This window comes from Crotalus tigris, unplaced genomic scaffold, assembly GCF_016545835.1.
Source record: "Crotalus tigris isolate CLP2741 ecotype Arizona unplaced genomic scaffold, ASM1654583v1 scf7180000017729.2337069, whole genome shotgun sequence".
NCBI classification, from domain to species: domain Eukaryota; kingdom Metazoa; phylum Chordata; class Lepidosauria; order Squamata; family Viperidae; genus Crotalus; species Crotalus tigris.
In genome coordinates, this window is record NW_024096596.1 from 330,422 (window position 1) to 351,416 (window position 20,995).

Consider the following 20,995-nt stretch of genomic DNA (forward strand, 5'->3'; position numbering starts at 1 on the left):
TTTAGGGAATTTCAACTACAGACCCCCCAAGAGATGCCTTAGGTATATTAGGTATGCCCATTTTTCTTTCAAGTAAGGCAGGGGTGGGAAACTATGGCCCTTTTAGGACTTGTGTACTTCAACTCCCAGAATTCATGAGCCAGCATGGCTGGTTCAAGAATTCTGGGAGTTGAAGTACACAAGTCATAAAAGGGCCATGGTTCCTCACCCCTGAAGTAAGGCCTGAATAGTTCTGAACAGGCTGTTATTTGAAGCTGCAAACAAGGCGAGTGAGAAAGCACATCAATTTTGGCTACACTTTTGCCATTTTCTTTTTCATTGAGAAAAGATGAAGAACTGAAAGGATAGCGGAAAAGATCAGAAGAATTTGGATTCAGTTGAATTTGGATTCAAGGCAAGTTCTAAAGGATAGTATCATGGTTCCTTTGATTACTGTGATTCAAGTAGGTAGTAATAGAGCTTGATAGAAGCATGGAAGTGAAGACTGCAAGGTGGTGCGGCACAGGAAATCAGAATGTTATTTGGAATGGAGTCATTCCTATTGAGCAGACCTACCTCAGTTTTTAACAAGGGGCAGATTCAGCAGTGTTCATTCACCTTCTCTGTTGGAATATAGACAATTTAGGGAGATTAGTACTTTCATCTGTATAAATCATTGAAGTACTCATCAGTGATACATTTATCAGCATTTTCAGAGGATGCCTCATGGTATTAAAGACGCAAGAACATTTCTTAGTATTTGCAGAGCCATACCACATCATGTATAAAAAAACTGAAAGGAAAAATGTTGCCTTAAAATTCTCAATTATTGCCAAAAGAACAAATAATTATGAAATTAAGGTCTTTAATACTTGGTCTTGAAATATAGCATACAGTTTCTTACCTATAGTTCGCTTACTGCTATCAGATTAAATTCTTTCATTTTACTGATGCTGGAATAGGTGGGAAACAGAATTAAAAGAAATACGAATCCACCAACATTGTTAACAGTTATGATTTGGCAGTAAACGGTTGATAATTCATGGCTTTAATAAAAAAAATATACACATTTTTCAAATAATTGGTTATATTTACATATAAACTTGAAAAAGGTATTCATTAGCCCAGCTGTTCTCCTGTGCTTGCTGATTTAATTGCCTATTAAAAAGAAGGTTTTTTTCCCTGAATATCTTCAATATTCAAATCAAACATCTTGATAATTTCAAAGCATGCCCTAACTCTGTCTTCAAAAATGAAAGGTACTTTGTTCTTTCTAATAGTAAAAAGTATAAAACAATTTCTTACATTTGTTCATGGAATCTTTGTGATAATTGCACTGAGTTTGTTAATGTGATATAGGTAGTCAATTATAGACTTATTTATTTATAAAGGTAATTTTGGACATACTGAAAAAAAACAGAAGTATGATCAAGTGAAATCTAAGTGGGTCTAAATTGTAGTATGAAACTTATTTCAGTAAAATTTAAATTTGTGCTTTAGTGTCACTTTTCAAAGCAAGGTCTATGGACTTCAAATACTGTACATCGAACCTGGATCTAGTTTTGCAATAATAGAAAAGTGAAAAAAATGACATTTCCATCCCTCAAATGCTAGACAGAAGAAATTGAGTAAGCAGCCTAGAAAAAAGTGTAGTCAAAGAGAAAGAAAAGAGATGGAGAAACATACTATAAAGGGAATAACCCCCCTTTTTAATTTAAAGGAACAAAACTAGTCACCTCTTGAATGGCTAATCCTTTCTAGAATAATCATAAAGAGATGAGTCTACAAGTTTTTCTTTTATCTCATTTTAGAAGGCCACACAAACCCTAAAATGTTAATGTTAATTATTATTAGGGAAAAGAGGCCAACTCTTGAAACTGACTCATTTTCATGAAGTATACTTAGAGTTATCCATTGAAATGCATGATTTTTTTGGGGGGGAAATACAGATTGGAGTCATGGAGATAGTTACTTTGGTAGGGAAAAGTTAAAAAAATTCTTTGCCGATACAAGTTTTTCAGTTCAGGACAAATCTTCTTTTCCCATTAGTACATGATCTTTTGGTTTTGAGAAATGAAGAGAAGATTCTGTATTCCATGTTCTGTTTTGAGACTTGTACTTAACATTTAGAAGCAATATGAAAAAGTTGTTAACAGAATAACAGAGTTGGAAAGATCCTTGAAAGTTAGCTAATCTAATCCCATACTCCAGGGGGATATCCTGTACCATTCCAGACAACTGGCTGTCCAATCTTTTCTTGAAAACTCCAATGATGGAGCACCCATAACTTCTGGAGCAAGCTGTTCTACTGGTTAATTGTACTCACTGTCAGGAAATTTCTCCTTAGTTCCAGAGTGATTCTCTTCTTGATTGGTTTCCATCCATTGCTTCTTGTCTTGCATTCAGGTGCTTTGGATAATATGTTGAGCCCATCTTCTTTATGGCAACCCCTCAAATATTTTGCATATATTTCAATATTTACATAATCTAAATATATAAATATATTGGATTATGTAGAACAGTGGTTCTCAACCTGTGGGTCGGGACCCCATTTGGGGTCGAACGACCATTTCACGGGGGTCGCCAAACAAGGCTGTCCACCATTTTTCCCCCCTTTTCTTTGGCTATGCCCCTGGCACCCGGTGATGTATAAGTGGTTGGGGGTCACCACAACATGGGGAACTGTATTATGGGGTCGCGGCATTAGAAAGGTTGAGAACCACTGATGTAGAAAGTCAGTAGTTTAGATCACCACTGACCTTATAATTGCATTACTTTGATTGACATTAAAACTAGCCTATTGTAGTAATACAGTATAAGAATAAAACTGAGGATGGAATAAATAAAACCATTATCTAACATTCGTTTGCCTTTGCTGAGAATCCAGGGTATCAATAAAGAAGAAAACATGTAGAAAGGTTGCTAATTTAAGCAGTAATTTTAAAAGATGTTAACAGGTGTTGATATTAATCGTATTCCCATGAATGAAAGTGCATTATATATCACCCTTTTAAAATTACTTTACCAGTGGTAGCTATTAGCTTTTTGTCCAATCTTTTTAATTTTAGGAGATTTGTTTCCCAGGAGTGATCTTATGGCTGCTAAATTAATTCTGCATTTTTCACTAGATGAGGGAACAAATTCTGCCTACAGCTGATTAATAATAGTGCTAGTAGCAGGAACAATAATTTATTACATTTATATACCATCCAACTCCCAGCAACTGTGAACTTTATAGAAATCTAGTCTGGGGAAAAATTGGTAGGCACAAATGCTACTGCCAGTTGTTGCTTTGTCATGTATAGAATAACTGGAAAACTTTTGCGGACACAATTTCTGGTTGATTTCCAACCAAAATTACTCATTATTTGAAAAAGTTGGAAACCTGAAAGATTATATTGTAACCATTATTTTTATTATTGTATTGGACATTAGAAAAATACATTAAGCCTCTTGTTTAAAACCCAGATTTATTCCAGTTAGTCGTAGAAATCTATTAATTTCAGTGAAACTTACATTCAGGAAAATGCTTAGACAATTGTTTTATAGCCTTGGGTTGAATACACTGATCCATACTCTATTTAATCATGGTTTGGTTTGTTGATCTCATCACAACTGTACTGGGCTCATATATGAGATGATAAACCATGGTTTACAAACCACAAGAGTTCACTTAATCCCAAAGTCATGGGATATTTACTTTGTAGGCTTTCATCAGTAAAAGTAAAAATGATCAGTTGTAATTAGAATATGAATCAAAATTTGATTCCCACAACACTTCTCAGCAATTGAAATCTTTTACACCTGTTGGACAAGTCATTTCTACCATCCTTTTATATTATATTTTTCTTTTATCAAGCAATCATTGTTCCACATATTTACAAAAATATGCTATGTAACTCTTAGCTAATAATAATAATAATAATAATAATAATAATAATAATAATAGCCCAACCTGAATGTGGCATGGATTGACTACAAAAAGGCATTTGACTCTCTGCCACATGACTGGATAATCAAGTGCCTAGAAATAACAGGAGTCAGTAGAAACATCAGAAAATTTGTGCAAAGATCGATGGCACAATGGAAGACACAGTTGCAGATCAATGGTGAGAGGCTGGGAGAGGTTAATATCAAGAGAGGAATATTTCAAGGAGATTCATTATCACCATTACTATTTGTTATTGCACTGTTTCCTCTGTCAACAATACTGAATAACTCAGGACATGGCTATCAAACATCAAAAACATCTGCCAGACTATCCCACCTCCTTTACATGGATGATCTGAAGCTGTATGGAAAAACATCATCTGAAATAGAATCGCTGCTCAACACTGTCCGTATATATAGCCAAGATATTGTAATGGAGTTTGGCTTGGACAAATGTGCCACACTTACTATCAAACAAGGAAAAATAGTGAAAACTGAAGGAATCAAGATGCCCCACGAAAATAACATTAAGAGTCTGGATGAGGAAGAGTACTACAAATACTTGGGTATCCTTCAAGCTGACAACATCAAGCACACTGAAGTCAAGAAAAAGATTAGAGGTGAATACATCAAGAGAGTGAAGAAGATCTTAAAGTCCAAACTCAATGGAGGAAATACCATAAAGGCAATCAACACCTGGGCAATCCCAGTCATTAGGTACACAGCTGGAATAGTGGACTGGACTCAAGCAGAACTAAAAGCAATGGATAGGAAGACCAGAAAAATAATGACAATGAATCATGCCCTTCATCCACGCAGTGACATTGATAGACTTTATCTACCAAGGCAAATAGGTGGGCGTGGAATGCTACAAGTACATCAGATGGCTGAAGAAGAAAAAATGGCTTTGGAAGAATATCTGAAGAACAATGATGAAGATGCACTGAAATTAGTATATCAGGAAGGCTTATTGACTACTGGAGAGACCAAACTGGCCTACAAGAAAGACCAAATGAAAAACAGGGAAGACAAAGCACTACATGGCCAATACGTTAAAAAAATAGCTGGGAAAGCAGATAATAACAAGACCTGGCAATGGCTAAGAGCAGGAAAGTTGAAGAAAGAGACCGAGGGACTAATTCTGGCTGCACAAGACCAAGCCTTAAGGACAAATGCATATAAAGTCAAAATTGAGAAGACAGCAACAGATAGTAAATGCCGCCTATGCAAAGAAGCTGAAGAAACAGTGGACCACTTGGTAAGCTGTCGCAAGAAGATTGCACAGACTGACTACAAGCAGCGGCATGACAAAGTAGCAACAATGGTGCATTGGAAGATCTGCAAAAAATATCATTTGCCTGTAAGCAAAAACTGGTGGGATCATAAAATAGAGAAAGTCATAAAAAATGATAAAATTAAACTGCTCTGGGACTTCAGAATTCAAACAGACAAGCACCTGCAACATAACACCCCAGACTTAACAATTGCCGATAAGAAAGACAAAAAAGTCTGGATAGTGGATGTGGCAGTGCCTGGAGACAGCAGAATAGACGAGAAAGAACTGGAGAAGATAACAAAATACAAATAGAAATAAAAAGACTGTGGCAAAAGCAAGCAAGGGTAGTACCAATAGTAATAGGCTCCTTGGGTGCAATCCCAAAACAACTGGAGCACCACTTGAACACCATTGGCATTGACAAATTCGCTATTAGTCAATTGCAAAAGGCGGCCTTACTAGGACTGCTTCCATCCTGCGACAATACCTGTAATACCATCAAACATCCACATCTGCCTATCCCAAGTCCTGGGTAAGGACTCGATAGGTAGATAAAATGCCAAATCCAGTCTGAACATCTGGCTGACTGTGCGATGATTCTTAATAATAGTAATAATAATAGAATTGGAAGGGACCTTGCAGGTCTTCTAGTCCAACCCCCTGCTCAGGCAGGAAACCCTGTACCATTTCAGACAAATGGTTGTCCAATCTCTTCTTATAAACTTCCAGTGTTGGAGCATTCACAACTTCTAGGGGCAGGTTGTTCCACTGATTAATTTTTCTAACAGTCAGGAAATTTCTCCTTAGTTCTAGTTGCTTCTGGCTTTGATTAGTTTCCAACCATTGCTTCTTGTACTGCCTTCAGGTACTTTGAGAACAGCTTGACTCCCTCTTCTTCGTGGCAACTCCTGAGATATTGGATCACTTCACCCCTCGTCTTTCTCTTCATTAAACTAGACATACCCAGTACAGCAATCATTCTTTATATGTTTTATCCTCCAGTCCCTAGTCATCTTTGTTGCTCTTCTCTGTACTCTGTAACTGGATGTAATAAAGATGTTGAGACTCTAGAAAGAGTATAGAGAAGAGCAACAAAGATTATTAGGGGACTGGAGGATAAAACATATAAAGAACGGTTGCTGGAATTGGGTTTGTCTAATTTAATGAAGTTGTCCAAGACTAAACAGAATTGTATTGTTTTTCAACTTGTTTGTATATATGTGATTGTCACCCATTTTAATGTTTAAAATGTTTTTGCATTAAGAGTTATGAAAGTTGTAGGCATGTGCATATTTACTTCTGGGTACACTTGTTAAAGTTTTATTTTTTTCTTTGGGTCACATGGCATACTACTAATATATTATTATCTTCCAGTATGTAGTAAGAGGAACAGAATATATTACTAGGAGTAAATTACTACAAGTTTAGTAACTCTTTCCCTCATTCCCATCTAAAAATTCATTTCAGAAATATTCTTCTGCCTTTTGAGAGGCAAAGAGGAAGAAATTAGCGCTAGAAAATCATTCAGATAGGACAAGTTATTTATCTTTCTCTGCCATTTTTGATTGACATATAACAATAGTCACATTGAATTGTGCATTTCATGTGTAAATTAGTCGTAACTATACAAAAACACTATTCCTATACATTACTGTCTTTTTCCTCTTCCATTGTCAAACAGAAATTAGTATCTCAATTCTGATTTTCTGTGAAATCAGAAAATCATTTTCTATATATCTGTAGAACCAAGTGATATATAGCTTTGCTGTAACTCATTCAGTGTGTGTTGAGAGTATAATGACATCATGTTCAACGTTGTCTAAAACTTTCAAAGTATCTCATTTTAGTATCCCTTCTTCTGAAAGTCACAGAATTAAAGAATCTGCTGGAAGTTAGCTTATTTATCATCATAGGGCAGTTTGGTTTATAATATTTAAATTGCAGTTCAAGGAGTATAAACAAAAAACATTATCTGATGTTGAAGAAAGAAACTGAAAGAAAGACCTTTGTACTTTCAAAGTTAAGGAGGTAAGTAGGCAGACAGGAATGCCCCCAGACAAAGGATTATAGTTCAAAATAGGATTAATCACCAATGTCAGATATAGTAGTCATAGCTTTTGGGAAGGCACATATTTCCAAAATGATTTGAAAGACGTGCTTCCAAGCTCACGTGAGTGCAAGCAGAATACTTCCCTTCTAATTGTTAAGGTTGTGTGAAACCAAAAAATAAAAAAATAAAAGGTTGCAGATACCTGAAGTCTCAGGCTTAAATCAGTTACCTGAAAAGGGGACAACTATTTTAATGAATAGAAGTTCAGTGCTATGTTTATAGGCAAAGTCTGTAGCCTTTCTTTACATCATGTTCAAAGTATGGCCTAGTAACTTTCCGATAAAATGTGTTGGTATAAATATGAGGCATGGCACTCTCCTTTTTCATTCCATGCTTGAGAGAAGACCGAACGCTTCATTCTGGGGTCATTCCACAAAGTTTCCTCCACTTGGAGTTATGTAACTTTGCTTTATTCTAATTGGAATGGTTTCAAATATACCACACTCAAATCAGGAAGGGGGAGAACAAATTCTTGTCAAAGAAAATTAATGATTTCCCATTCCATGAACAGGGCATCTTGATGCAGCTTGATTGCATGGCATAGTGCTCCTATCAAAATTTTCAGGCTGTGATACTGGAGAAGAGTTAATAAGTACTAGACTTATAACACACTGCAGTGAACTGAAAAACTGTGAACAGTTATACAACTGTTTCACTGTTTTCCCAGAATGAATCTGAATATCAATTTAATTGAAATTCAAATTGTCTAAAAGATGCCAGACAGAAAGAGTCATGTGTACTGGTAATACACACAGAAGTGATCTCCTGATTCCAGCCAGAGAAAAAAGACATTAGACTGGCTTAATGAAACATCATCCCGATTTCTTAGTGCCAAGCTACATATTTCACTAAGTGGCTTTGTACACTTGTCACAACTTACCCAGACTTTCCCTCATGGGAAACACATCTTTCTTAAGCAGCAGGTAGAGTTGGCCCCTTCACAAACGCAACGGAGAGGCCAAAGTTGAGAAACACTGTTCTAACTCACCTTGTTCCATGAGTTAATTTACTTTTGCAAATATGCAAGTATGTCCGTATATGTACTGTATGTAAGTTATGTACCAGTATGAGTTTTCTTAATGAATGTTTTAAAATGTAAATTTTATGTACCAAAAACATAGCATCTCAATGGAACTCTGTTATAGCACCATTTTTATATGGTATGTATGCAGCTTTTTTGAGAGGCATGTCTCTTTGGTATTATGATACTGTGATATACGTGAATATAGAACTACAGTGCAATTTGGGGCGTGTTTAATCAGCAATGTATTTAATTGAATTCGATGACACTTCTACCCAATAGGTTCTGGGAACCTATCATTACTGCCGTTGTTTTCTGAATGCCCTGTTATAGATATGGAACATAGTTGAGGTTCAACCCAAAATAAATTCAATCCAATTCACAGTCAATTCTGAAGACACTATTAAGGCCAAATCTGGAAGCTGCTTCATCAGTGACCTCTATAAATTTCAGATTTGCCAATTGATGAAGGACTACAAATTTCACAGTAGTTAACCATTAACCTCCACAATATACCTATAAAGAAGGGAAAGGACTCAAGCAAGCAAGACTCATATAAAGTACTGAAATATGAAGCAAATGCTTTGAGTTTGACAACATTTCTCCATATTAGTGACTCCAGAAAGAAAAGGAAATACAAGTAATGTCCACCTCTCTGGTTGCAGCAAACAGAACATATAGTATATTCTTGTTCTTCTGTCATTCAAAATGACAACAATGAAGGGGTATCTAATAGCTTCTCCTTTGCGATCTCCCTGTCTATTAAGAACATCTGTGGGAAAAAGGTAAAAAAAGAGAAAGAAATCAAAATGGTGAACATAGAAACATGTCTACTGTCTTGCCATTTTTAATTCTCCTCTTCCAGTGTCTCTATCTTGAGGAATCTTTACAGAATTTTGTCAGACTGCAATTACCTCAGATGCAGTTACCTTTCAAAAAGACTTTCTCTGACATAAATAGGGTAGAGGTAGAATCAAATGGCCATAGCACACATATCTTAGCCATGCCTTTTTTTAATACTTAAAAAAGATCTCACCCATTTAGTTGTTATCAGGATGTATGAATTTCATATACGTGCCGTCAAAAGAAGTATGGGCAAGCACATTACATCTCTGGGATTCATTAAAGCAGACTTTTTTTCAAGCTGAAAAAGAGTAAAGCTATTTTAAGGAGTAGATCAATTAAAGAATGTAAGTTTGTGTTAAATGCAACTTACATTAAATGTAATGTAAGTTTAAAGAGGAAATAATCCATTTGCACCTTGTCACTAGAGCACGGGTATCAAACTTGCCACGTCATGTGACATGTTGTGACATATTGCGACTCTTTTTGCATTGCCAGCAATGGGATGGGTGTGGCTTCGGTATGATGAAACCGGCCCGCAGGCCGGCAGTTTGACACCCCTACACTAGAGCAAGAGTAAGCCAGGATATGGCACAATGGAAAGGGCCTAATGAGGCCATTGATGGCATGGTGGGCTGCTCAGTTTACTTCTTGAGAGGATCTATCTCTCCGTCTACTAATGATCATTAATTGTATTCTATTCTGATAATTTTACATAATGGTTAGATATTGGTTATCTTGTAGAAAAAAATTTCTTGTAGAAAAGGCTTTATTGCATAGAATATCCAGTGGAATTTCTAGCTTGTTGTACAGTATTTCATCCAGATCTTCTGGAAAAGGCGTTGTTCCTTGCATATATTTTTTTTATTACTGCAGGTTTTTTTTAATGTGCAGATGTATTTGCATATCTACATTGTCATAAATGGTAGCTGTTTTAATATAGTGTTTAAACCTATTTGAAGATTTGAAGTTTAATTGGCACTACATTGATTTTTTTTTTAATTCCTTATTTTTTCTGGCATTCAAAAAAACCAAAACATTATTAGGCAAAGATTTCAGATTGTGTCAACGGCATTATTGAATTACCAGATTCCCTTTATTTTTTCCAAATATTCAGATATATTACTTATCTAATGTCTTGAGGCAGTTTAAGGCATTTATGTTGGTTCTTCTTAATATTTTACACCTTCAGAGGTAAATTATATAATATCCCTATGGTCTGTTTTGTGGCTCAGAGAAAGGCTGAAATCCTGATTAACTCTCCTCTTTTTTACTCATTTTATTGAGATAGCAATGCTGTTCATATCACTCCATTATTACTAATAGTCCATGTAGATTTGGTATTTTTTCTTGTATCAGATACAGGTAAAATGCTACTTTCAGCATGTAGTCAAATTTTGTGCTGTAGCTTGCCAGGTCCATTAAATTAATTTTCGGAAATTGTGTTTGTGGTTAGTTATTCAGACCATAAACTTTTTTCTATATCTGACTAAAGTGAGTTTTTTTTCTTTGTTGTCTCATTATTTAAGATTGGTCAATGACCATAATAAAGATTTGATTGGCTGATTGATAAAATTGGATGCAATTAATGTATATATTCACAATATTAGAAATGAATCTTTCTGATATTCTGTATGTGTACCTTTTTAAGATTTGGGACTAAATTATCATGCATTTCCATGACAAATGGTTTGAGTTCAAGGGGAGAAGTAAAATAGGAAATTAGATAAGTGGATTGAGAAAAAGAGATAACTAAAAAACTAAAACACAAAAATGAATCTAAATTAGTCTTAAATATATCAAGAGATTTAAATGACTGGATATAATCATGTAATCCTCACTTTAGCAACTCATGTTGTAAAATTAAGATGATATAAAGTAACTGGGCCCCTGCACAGGGAACATTGAATGTTTAGAATAAATTATATAAGAAATGGTCATATCTGCTATTCTGCTTCTTCTCCCACTGAAATGAAATAGATTGAAAAGCTTGGAAACCAGAGAGCTTGGAGTAATGATGCAATTGGGATAGCAACTAGAATGCAGACACAGAGAAATTCAGAGTAAATCCAGTAAAACATCAGCTAGAGGTTACAATGACACTAAAGAAGGGTCAGGTTTTCATCATTATAATGTCTACAAGGCACTATCCAAGGAATGTTTTTAAGCAGAAAGAGCCTTGTGCTTGGGATAATGCATTCCTACTTGCTAGGCATTGCATAAGTAAAATTGTTTGCATTTCCTGCATTCTGAATTCATGTTGACTGCAGTGCAGATGTGGAGAGCTTCTAAACCTTTGTCATAATTACTTGAACAGATTTCAAATGTTGCTGCCTCAGGACACAAGTGGGGTGCTTAGAGATGCGGAATCTACAATTGATCTTCCAAATATTTCTGAAAGAGAAGCTGTCCCTGCCACTTCTATCCGTTCCTTTCAGCATGTATTTGTTTCATGAGACTGTAAAATTCAAAGGTGGTTTTTACATTCCTCTATCAAAACACATCTGCAATAATAATTCACAACTAGTAACATGAAAATGCATGAAGTTTAAAAGCCAATAGAGTTGCCCATCCAACTCAAAAGAAATACAGCTGATCCTCAACTTATGACTAGTCCTTTTAACTTCTTCTGGCTGTAGTAAATCATTGCAAAAATTGGTCACTGGCTTCCCTTAGTTCACCAGAAGACATTTATATGAACGTTAATAGATGGCTTGAGTGCTTTACTGTTGCAATAGTAAAGAATTTTGAAAGTTAAATATTAATGACATATTAATGTCAACCACTACTAAAAATGAAGAATTAAAATGCTCAGGAATGCAACTACACAATCTTTTCGTTTGCATTCCCATTTGGACAGATTTCAGGGTCATTTAGTTTAGATCTCAAACACATGAAAAGTCAGTAACAAAGAAAGATGGAAGAATGGAGCATGAAGGCTTTGTTGCTGATTTATTATCTAGCCCTGATTAATGTGGAACATATTTCTGTACTATAATGATGTGCAAAATGGATACATTTATCTCCAGAACTTTGTGTTTTTTTTTTTCCTGGGCAGGCCTGTTTAATTTTGGGATAGATTCTTCACATTTCTGCTTGGGCATTTGGGCAGAGGTAACCAATATAGTGAGATAATATTTAGCTGTTTGTCACAGCAGTTAAACCCTTAGCAGTTTTGGGTGAAAATGTGCTCTATAGTATACTGTGTCTTTCCCCTGTCCCATGTCAGCTATGTATTTCTAAATATGTAGAGCCATTTTCATGCAGGGCACCAAGGAGGCTTTGTAATGTATTTCTTAAAAAATTTATTGTATTTCTTCTTTTGTTTGTAAAACAGCAAAATCAAGCAAAAACACAATGCTAATTTTTAAAAAGAAGAATAATTCATAAGAATTATTTTTAAAAGAAGAATTATTCATTTTAAGAAATGAAATCTGATACAGATTTCTGATCTTTTTTTTTTCAAACATTGCATTTTTCTGGTATATCTAAATATTATTTGCCGTCAAGTTGGTGTCAACTGTAAGCAGCCACATGGATAGATGCCCTAATAACATTCAAACTCTGATCACAAATTTCATCAACATCTTGTACTTGGTAATGACAATGGTGCTCAGCAATATCTTTGTATTCTTCATTTGGCTTTTGTAAATATGGTTACCAAATAATGGTATTTTTTACAAATAATATTACCTACCCACAAGCACACACACACACAAAAATGAGTGAATGTGGTTCAAGTAGTTAAGGTGATAGATTAGGAACAAGGAGACTAAAACATTCTAGTCCTCAGTTAGACACAGAAGGCCTAGCCAAAGAAGTTGGACAACATCTACCAATCTTGCACTGAGCTAACATAATCCATAACCTTCAATAAATAGGCTTTCATTCTGCAATGAATTGATTCAGCTGATAATTTATTATTATTATCAGCCTAAATCCATTCAATATATGATATAGATAGACTTTATTGAATATTGTATTATGTTTTTATTATTAACCCTTACATATGTGTATGTTTTTGAAATTACCCTTTACTTACCATTTCAACAATAACTAAATAGCTGTCTAGAGAAAATATAAGAGAGTAAGGTCACCAGGTCTTAGTATCAGTATCTGATTTTAAACATACCAGTTGTAGCTATTTTCTATGTATTTGACAATTATCTTCTAAAAATGTGATTATCATGAACATCAAGGAAAGTGCATTGCATGTGTCATAATAAAAATAATATAAATATGTAACATTGTATTTATGCCATGCATTCTATATAGCATGCATGCTATATAATTTGATGTTATCATGGCTTGTGCTAAGTCTATGGTTAAGAGTTTCCACAACTACTGATTGAAGAATTATGTTCCTTCAAAAGATGAGCTTAACTAATCTTAATTTTTTCCTCCAGATACTTTATAGGAGGACCTTAAACCTATATTAGGAGAAGTAAATTCTAATAAGATGGAATGTAAAGCTTGGTTCATAATTGTGGTGGTCTATCTGGGAACAGTAGCATTTCAGATACTGTAATATGTGTATTCTTGCAAAGAACAGAATCATGCAAGTAGTATTTTTCCCCCATGACATCAAAGCAAAAGTTGGACTTTTGGTCTATGGAAGCAAGATAGAAAAAGTATTTGCATTTTTAAACTTAGAAGTTAGTGAAGATTTCTGAAAATAACAAAGCAGCCAATCTCCCCCCCCCCCCAAAAAAAATAAATGGATCATCAGACAAATCATTCCGAAGTTTCTCATTCAAGGCATAATAGGTTCATATTATTATTATATTTTGGACACATTATGTAAAGATTTATCTCTCTTACAAAACCTATAATCCTGGTAAAGATAGAAGGAAAGAGAATGGGAAGTTGACCATCAGCAATGTGGATGGACTCAGATTCAGCAGAATAGGATACACTGTGGGAAGACCAGCTTGGGACAGATTATCCTGGAAAAAAATCTATGTGTTTGCTAAGAATTAACAACTTGATGGCATATAAATCATCAATCTTCTTGGACTAATACTACTAACTACTTAGCGATGCAAGGTAACTAAATACACTTAAGGGTACATGTCAGCATAACAAACATTAGACATTTGATGCAGGTTTATGTGCGTGTATGAGAAAGCGAGAGACAGAGAGAGAAAGATTGCCGAATGAGTAGTTTCAAGGTATTGATGATAAATAATAAATCTGTGGTAAATACTCACTTCTGAATTGTGCCATAGTGATATGATCTTTTTCATTCTAAAAAAATTCTAAAGAATTTCTTCTACAAGATTTTTCTTTTACAAGAAACTCTTTTCTTTTTTCCAAAAATTTACTTTTTGGAACTAAGTAAATCCCTTGGAAATGATTCTAGTCACATAGTTACGTGTTGCCTATTTTTACTTTGGTAACAAGAAGAAATAATGCATTGCAATATTTGGCTGACTGAATTTAATCCATTTTCTCTCTTAACCCAATTAAATAAGCCTCAAATTCCCAAGTGGAACATTTATCTAAAAAAGTAATAATAATTTGGAAATAATTGCCCACTAGCTATCTTTGGCTTTCTAAAATATACCAGCAAAGGTTCCTGAATAGATTACATAAAAAGAGGACTTGTCCTTCCATCTGGATTAATCGGGGAAGAGGTAGGCCTCTACCTATTATTTTAATAATCACTGTTTTGTATCTTTTGCATGCCTTATCCTATCTTAAATCACTGAGGGAGGTTGAAGATTTTAAAGTTGAATCTAAAAAGCCGCCATTGTTATTTCATTTATTACAGATACAACCAGCCAACAGCACTATGGCAGCAATGATTTTAAAAGAACATCTCTTTATTACGTCTTTTTGAGAGGCCATAACTATTCCAAAATGATTAATCTTCTATAGAGTCCATTTCAATTATTTTGAAAGGAATTTGAAGAGTGTGTCATAATCTAGTCTGACTAATGGAAATGTTTATTAATAATTATGATTCTACTCTGAACATTTTTCTTTGGATTAGAAATGTGCAAAACCAAAAATTGCTAACGAGGCATCTGTTGTTTTCTCTGTTGCAGATCCTTAAAGGGTATCTGTGCTATGAATAAATTGTTAATTTTTATTTCACTCCAAATTATTGGGTTTTTTTTTAGTATTATAGCAGTACTTACTTATTTCATCTACTTGCCTTATATTCATCTTTTGAAGTTTCAATTCTAATCATATTTTTTGGATATTAAAAATCTGGTAACAAAACATCTACAAGCAAGAAACCAAGCTCAGAGACTATCAAGGATTTCTCTGGGTCATCTTTTTCAGTCATCTGAATGGGAAGCTAGCAACTTTAAGTTGCATGGACTTAAATGCACACCAGCCTTGTAGGACTGTAGCTTATGATGACAACTTTGATATATTTTGCAGGCTCTTCTCTTTAAGACTTTTTGGCGTATAGTATAGAGACAAATTTAAAAGGAAAGGCTGTCCTAATTATCTGTTACAGTTTTATAGTACAGGTAGCCCTTGACTTACAACCACAATTGAGCCCAAAATTTATGTTGCTAAGCGAGATATTTGTTAAAAGAGTTTTGCTCTATTTTACAACTTTTCTTGCCACCATTGTTAAGTGAATCATTGTAGTTAAGTTGGTAACCTGGTTATTAAGTGACTCTGGCTTTCCTATTGACTTTGCTTGTCAGAATGTTGCAAAAGGTGATCACATGACCCTGGGACATAGCAACTGTCATAAATATGAACCCGTTGCTAAGCATCCTAATTTTGATCATGTGACCCTGGGGATGTTGCAATGGTCGTAAGTGTGAAAAATGGTCATAAGTCACTTTTTTCTGTGCCTTTGTAACTTTGAACAGTCACTAAATGAACTGTTGTAAGTCGAGAACTACCTGTATTACAGTTTAGGATGACTGTCTCTATTTCAGTTCTGTCCTGAAGTGACAATAATTCTTCTACACTCAACAGATGCCTAGCTTTATTAACAGTCCAGTCTGCTACAGGTACATCTCCGTCCTTTTCATCACATCATCTTTCATGCTAATTTGGAGAGATTAGACTAGTGCTTGTCAACCACAGCAACTTCAGTTCATGTTGACTGAAGAATTCTTGGAGTTGAAGTCCACACATTTTAAAGTTGCTGAGGTAGATAGAACACATGACTTTCGCGGAGGCATTTACTCGCATAATATCCAGTGCTTTCCAAAACACAGTTTTAAGTGTTCTTTTGGGGGAAAAAAACAAGATATTTGGTTTTTTAGATATGTTTTTTAGTGCTGTCCTAAAAGAATTTTGGATCTGTGTTTCAAACAACAGCAATTGAAAGTTGATTGAAAGCAGGAAAAAGCCAGCTTCTGCCAGCTTCTAAGAGAAATGAAAGGTTGATAATAGTTTGACAGAATAAAAAAGGGGAAAGAATGAGAAATAACTACTGTATTTCAGTAAAAAAAAGGGGTTATTAAACTAAACAGCCATTCTGTCATCAAGTACAGAAGAATTTTATTGGTGTATTTTTTTAAAAAAGAGAAGCAAATTACCTTGATCTAAACTATCTGTTTACACTGTTAAACAAATAATAATTAAGATCATGATCAAGTTAATACATTCTCCTCACATTAAATATATTGCAATATTAGGTAAACAGATCAGTGCTTGGCAGAGTAGAAAGGCATAAATTGAGTAAATAAAATATAAAAGAGAGTTACTTTGTGGGGGAAACAGAAGGAAGAAGTTGTAGTAGGTATGTTTGCCATCTTGAGTTATTTATAAAACAATAAAGATGGGATAAAAATACCTTTGAAAAGTGTTTTATATTTGTTCTTTTGGATAGATGTAATAATATCTGAAAGTATATCTTCATACTACACAAAGAACAAATTATGATATTTTTGTCCAAATTAACTGTTACCAAGCCATCTATAGATACCGTAATATATTGATAATATATGTAATATATGTAAACAAAACTTTCATGACCCATTTATGAATCTTAATCTGACATTTGAATATCATGAAATCGAGATCACAGTCATAATTTCCAAGCCAGATAATGATTTACTCTTATCTTATGTAGTATACAAGAAAGAAATATAATTGTTAGCCTTGCAAGTTAGTCCAGACAAGTCCAGTACCATCTCTATCTTTATTGTAAGGTTATATTAACATCATCTATACTAGTCTAAAACTACATCTCCCTCATCTAACCTTTACAGTCCAGAAACTATGAAGGGCAAGCTATGATGTTTGCCATGCTTCATTTGTTCTGTGGGCTTAGCTGTCTCTTATCTAACTGTTGCATAATCATTCTCATATCCCATTACAGTAATGGTATTCCAAATTTTTCAGTTTTATATATAGACATGTATTCTAGCTAGCAACATTAAGTTTGAATGCAATGCAACTCAGTAGGAATGAGTTACACAAAGGGGAATATGTCAATGAACATACACAGAGTGGAACTTATTCTTGGATAGATAATTTTAAATATGTATAGAACTACTACTACTTTAGTGAAGAGTTGCCATACTTAGAAAATATCTTATTTAAGAGATTTGTCAATTGTCATTTGTAGTTTTGAGCAATTGTCACAAATTGCTAGAAAGTGTTAACAAAGTATTCATTATTGCAGCCTATTAAACTGGAAGCAGGAAGCAATTTCTACTCTCATGTGGACAGGCTTAAAACCCCATTTCTTAAGTCATACACTCTCACTTCCAACTATTGTAATTTCACAGTACAAATAGTCCTCACTTATCAACCACTCATTCAGTAACCATTTACAGTTTTTACAGTGCTGAAAAATAATTTTACAACCAAATCACAACCTTCATAGCATCGCTTATCGTCATTATAGCCATTACACATTGTATTGTGCCTGACTTTGTGAGTGTTTTTTTCCCTTTTTCACCTTGATCTGGCATATTGCTGTTATTTCAGTGATTCTTTCAAAGAGTCCCTGTAAATAAGGTCATAGGTTTCTAGTTCATAGATATTACTAGAAAATACTTGATTATTTATATGTTCCCATAATCACCCAGGATGCATGATAATTAATATGTGGGTAGGTCTTTGTGTGTGTATATGCAGTCAAAAAAAGTGTACTTCTGTTTTATTTTTCCTCTGAATTATTTTGATGTTTATACTTTCGTTTCTCCATTAAAAAGAGACAGCATGGCATAAATTTCATAATAAGTAAATAACACAATAGATGAATTGCTGAGTTGTAATTTTGGTGGGGGTTATTTTGCTTAATCTGTACATTTGGACAAATTTTACATGTTACCTCAAATTATCTTCTGTCACAAGAAAATATTCATGATTTATATTAGTAATATGTGGTCAAGCTGTCTTAGCCTAAGATAGAGATTGCTCTGTCTGAGGTTTGCAGACCCACACATGAAGATACAATTGCTAAGACGTTAAGCAGATAACAGTAGACAAGATTGCAAATCAAGATCTGTGCAAAGAGAGCTTGCTTGAAGAAGAAGAAGAAGAAGAAGAAGAAGAAGAAGGAAGAAGAAGAAGAAGAAGAAGAGGAAGAAGAAGAAGAGAAGAAGAAGAAGAAGAAGAAGAAGAAGAAGAAGAAGAAGAAGAAGAAGAAGAAGAAGAAGAAGAAGAAGAAGAAGAAGAAGAAGAAGAAGAAGAAGAAGAAGAAGAAGAAGAAGAAGAAGAAAGTTGGGAGGAACCTTGGAGGTCATCGAGTCCAACCCCCTGCTCATGCAGGAAACCCTAAGTCAGCTTGAATTTAATTAGTAGTAGAGTGGTCCAAATTTGTTCCAGGAGTTAAAGTGCTAAGTCACATAGTGATCAGTCCAATAGTTCAGATTAAAGTAAGCAGAAGAACAAGCATCACAAACTCAGAATCCAAACAGTTTTTTTTCCTACAAAGACTAAAGGCAAAGCAGCTACATAAATCTGTCTGCAGGTACTTGACTGTGATTACTCATTTCTCACCATATGTCTAGTGAAGAGCCTCATTGAGGAACATTGCTCTGCTTCCTGCTACATGCGTCTTGTAATGGGGGCTCGGTGGAGGTGGTGGCTAAGAATTGTGCCTCATATCTAACTGCTCCAGTTTATTAGGACATGCCTGGGGCTGCTTAGTCTCAAATGAATCCTGGATTAATGATTTCTGAAACTGCCAGTCCACAGATTCAGCTGGAGCAATACTGTCAGACTCAGATTCTGAATTGTGGCTCATAAACAGAGATAGTTCATAGGACTTAAACCTAGGATATCTAGCTGGTTTTGACATTTTGACCTTCAAAATAATGGGTTATTTGAGGGACTGCCACTCTCCAATTATACCTCTCCACCCTATCAGATCCAGTACAGAGAGCATGCTGCAGGTTCTGTCATATAGAGTGTTATATTTGGCTGTGGCACATGTTGTTGAATGTCTTCTCCTTGAGGTTAGGCTGCCACCATCGCTCTTGACTTTCCAAAAGTCTCTCAAGACCTGGCTGTGCCATTGGGCCTAGGAACCCCAGGGAACTGGCAAACTAGTAAGATGGCTCGGTTATTATTAAGCCCCCTTTGCTGATTATTTTTTTAGCTACATTTTATATTTTTAAAATGTTTTTAATCATCATAAATATTGTTATTTATGAATGGTTGTTTTTTTAACTTTGTAGAACACTTGTTTGTAAGATGGGCAGCTATATAAACTTGAAAAATAAATAAAGTAAATAAATGGCTACATAAAGGAAAATAACATTTGATGTAAAATGCTTTTATAAAAACAACAAACAACTGTAACACCTTTATATCTGAAAAAGCTTTGGAGGATTGAAGCTTTCTTATGTAAAGATTGTGTTGCCTTTTTTTTCTTTTCTTTTTTTTCCTTTTCTTTTGAAAATACTTTCAAACCTTTTTAAACAACTGTTCTTTTAAGATTTCCTTAATGCAACTTCAGAAAATGAAGAATACATCCTTGCCTCCTTCCTTGAACATCTGAACGGATATTTATGACTAAATATTTCTATGAAAAATAATATTTAAAATGAGTTATCCCATTTCTAGATATGATGATTTAATTTTAGTAGTTAATTATGGTCAGGTAAATAAATATTTATTAAAATGACTTTCTTTTCTTTCAGGTTTCCAGGGTTGTGTTTTAATAAGTACGATTCTCATGGCTATGGGGTTAAATTTTCTAAATTCTCACCATATATCAGTCTAGCCAAATAGCAATTAATGATAAGTGAAAAAATTAAATATTCAGTTTCTTTCACATTAAAACTGACACTGACTTATTTGACAATACTATCATTAAGTGCTTAAGGATAACAACATCTGTAACTTTCTTGTGTTTTTTAGGACATTTGGGCTTCCAAGACAGTTTTGTCACATCAGGTGTTTTCAGTGTCACTGAGCTAGTAAGAGTCTCTCAAAGTAAGTACAATAATTATGCTACTTATTTCCTTACTGTTTTCTTTGTTTAATCCACCTCATATAATCATTATATAAAAATGAAGCTATTAGTTACATATTAAAAGATCCAATTTTACAAAAAAGTTACCTTGCAAGTTTTATCTTACTGGAAAATGAAATATGTTTCTAGTGTGGCAGGTGTCAAAGATTCAGTTGATTAGGCAGTTCTAGTATTAACACCAGGTTTTTGGCAGATCATTAGAAACTAGTGCTCTGGGAAGAGTTGTATCACTGTATTATTTGTATTTGATAGCCAGAACAAGAATATCTTAGGACCTATTGTGTCTCAAAACAAGATGTGGATGATTTGCTATTTGTGGTAGTAGTTTCATAAAGAGGCAGCCTACCCCCTAATCTAAACCATTTCAGTGGCAGTTGATTTGCTTTCAAAATTAGAACACTGATTTATTTAACTGGCTAAATA

The 20,995-nt window shown here is 34.5% G+C and overlaps 1 protein-coding gene across 7 annotated transcripts in view; it reads left to right on the plus strand.

Moving 5' to 3' along the window:
- Positions 1–20,995, plus strand: part of NFIA (nuclear factor I A) — a 292,392-nt gene that overhangs the window by 175,465 nt on the left and 95,932 nt on the right. For all 7 annotated transcript variants that reach the window (XM_039339045.1, XM_039339047.1, XM_039339041.1 and 4 more), the window contains one exon: positions 20,458–20,532. In XM_039339045.1, the coding sequence (XP_039194979.1) occupies positions 20,458–20,532 (75 nt within the window). The remainder of the gene's footprint in view (positions 1–20,457; positions 20,533–20,995) is intronic.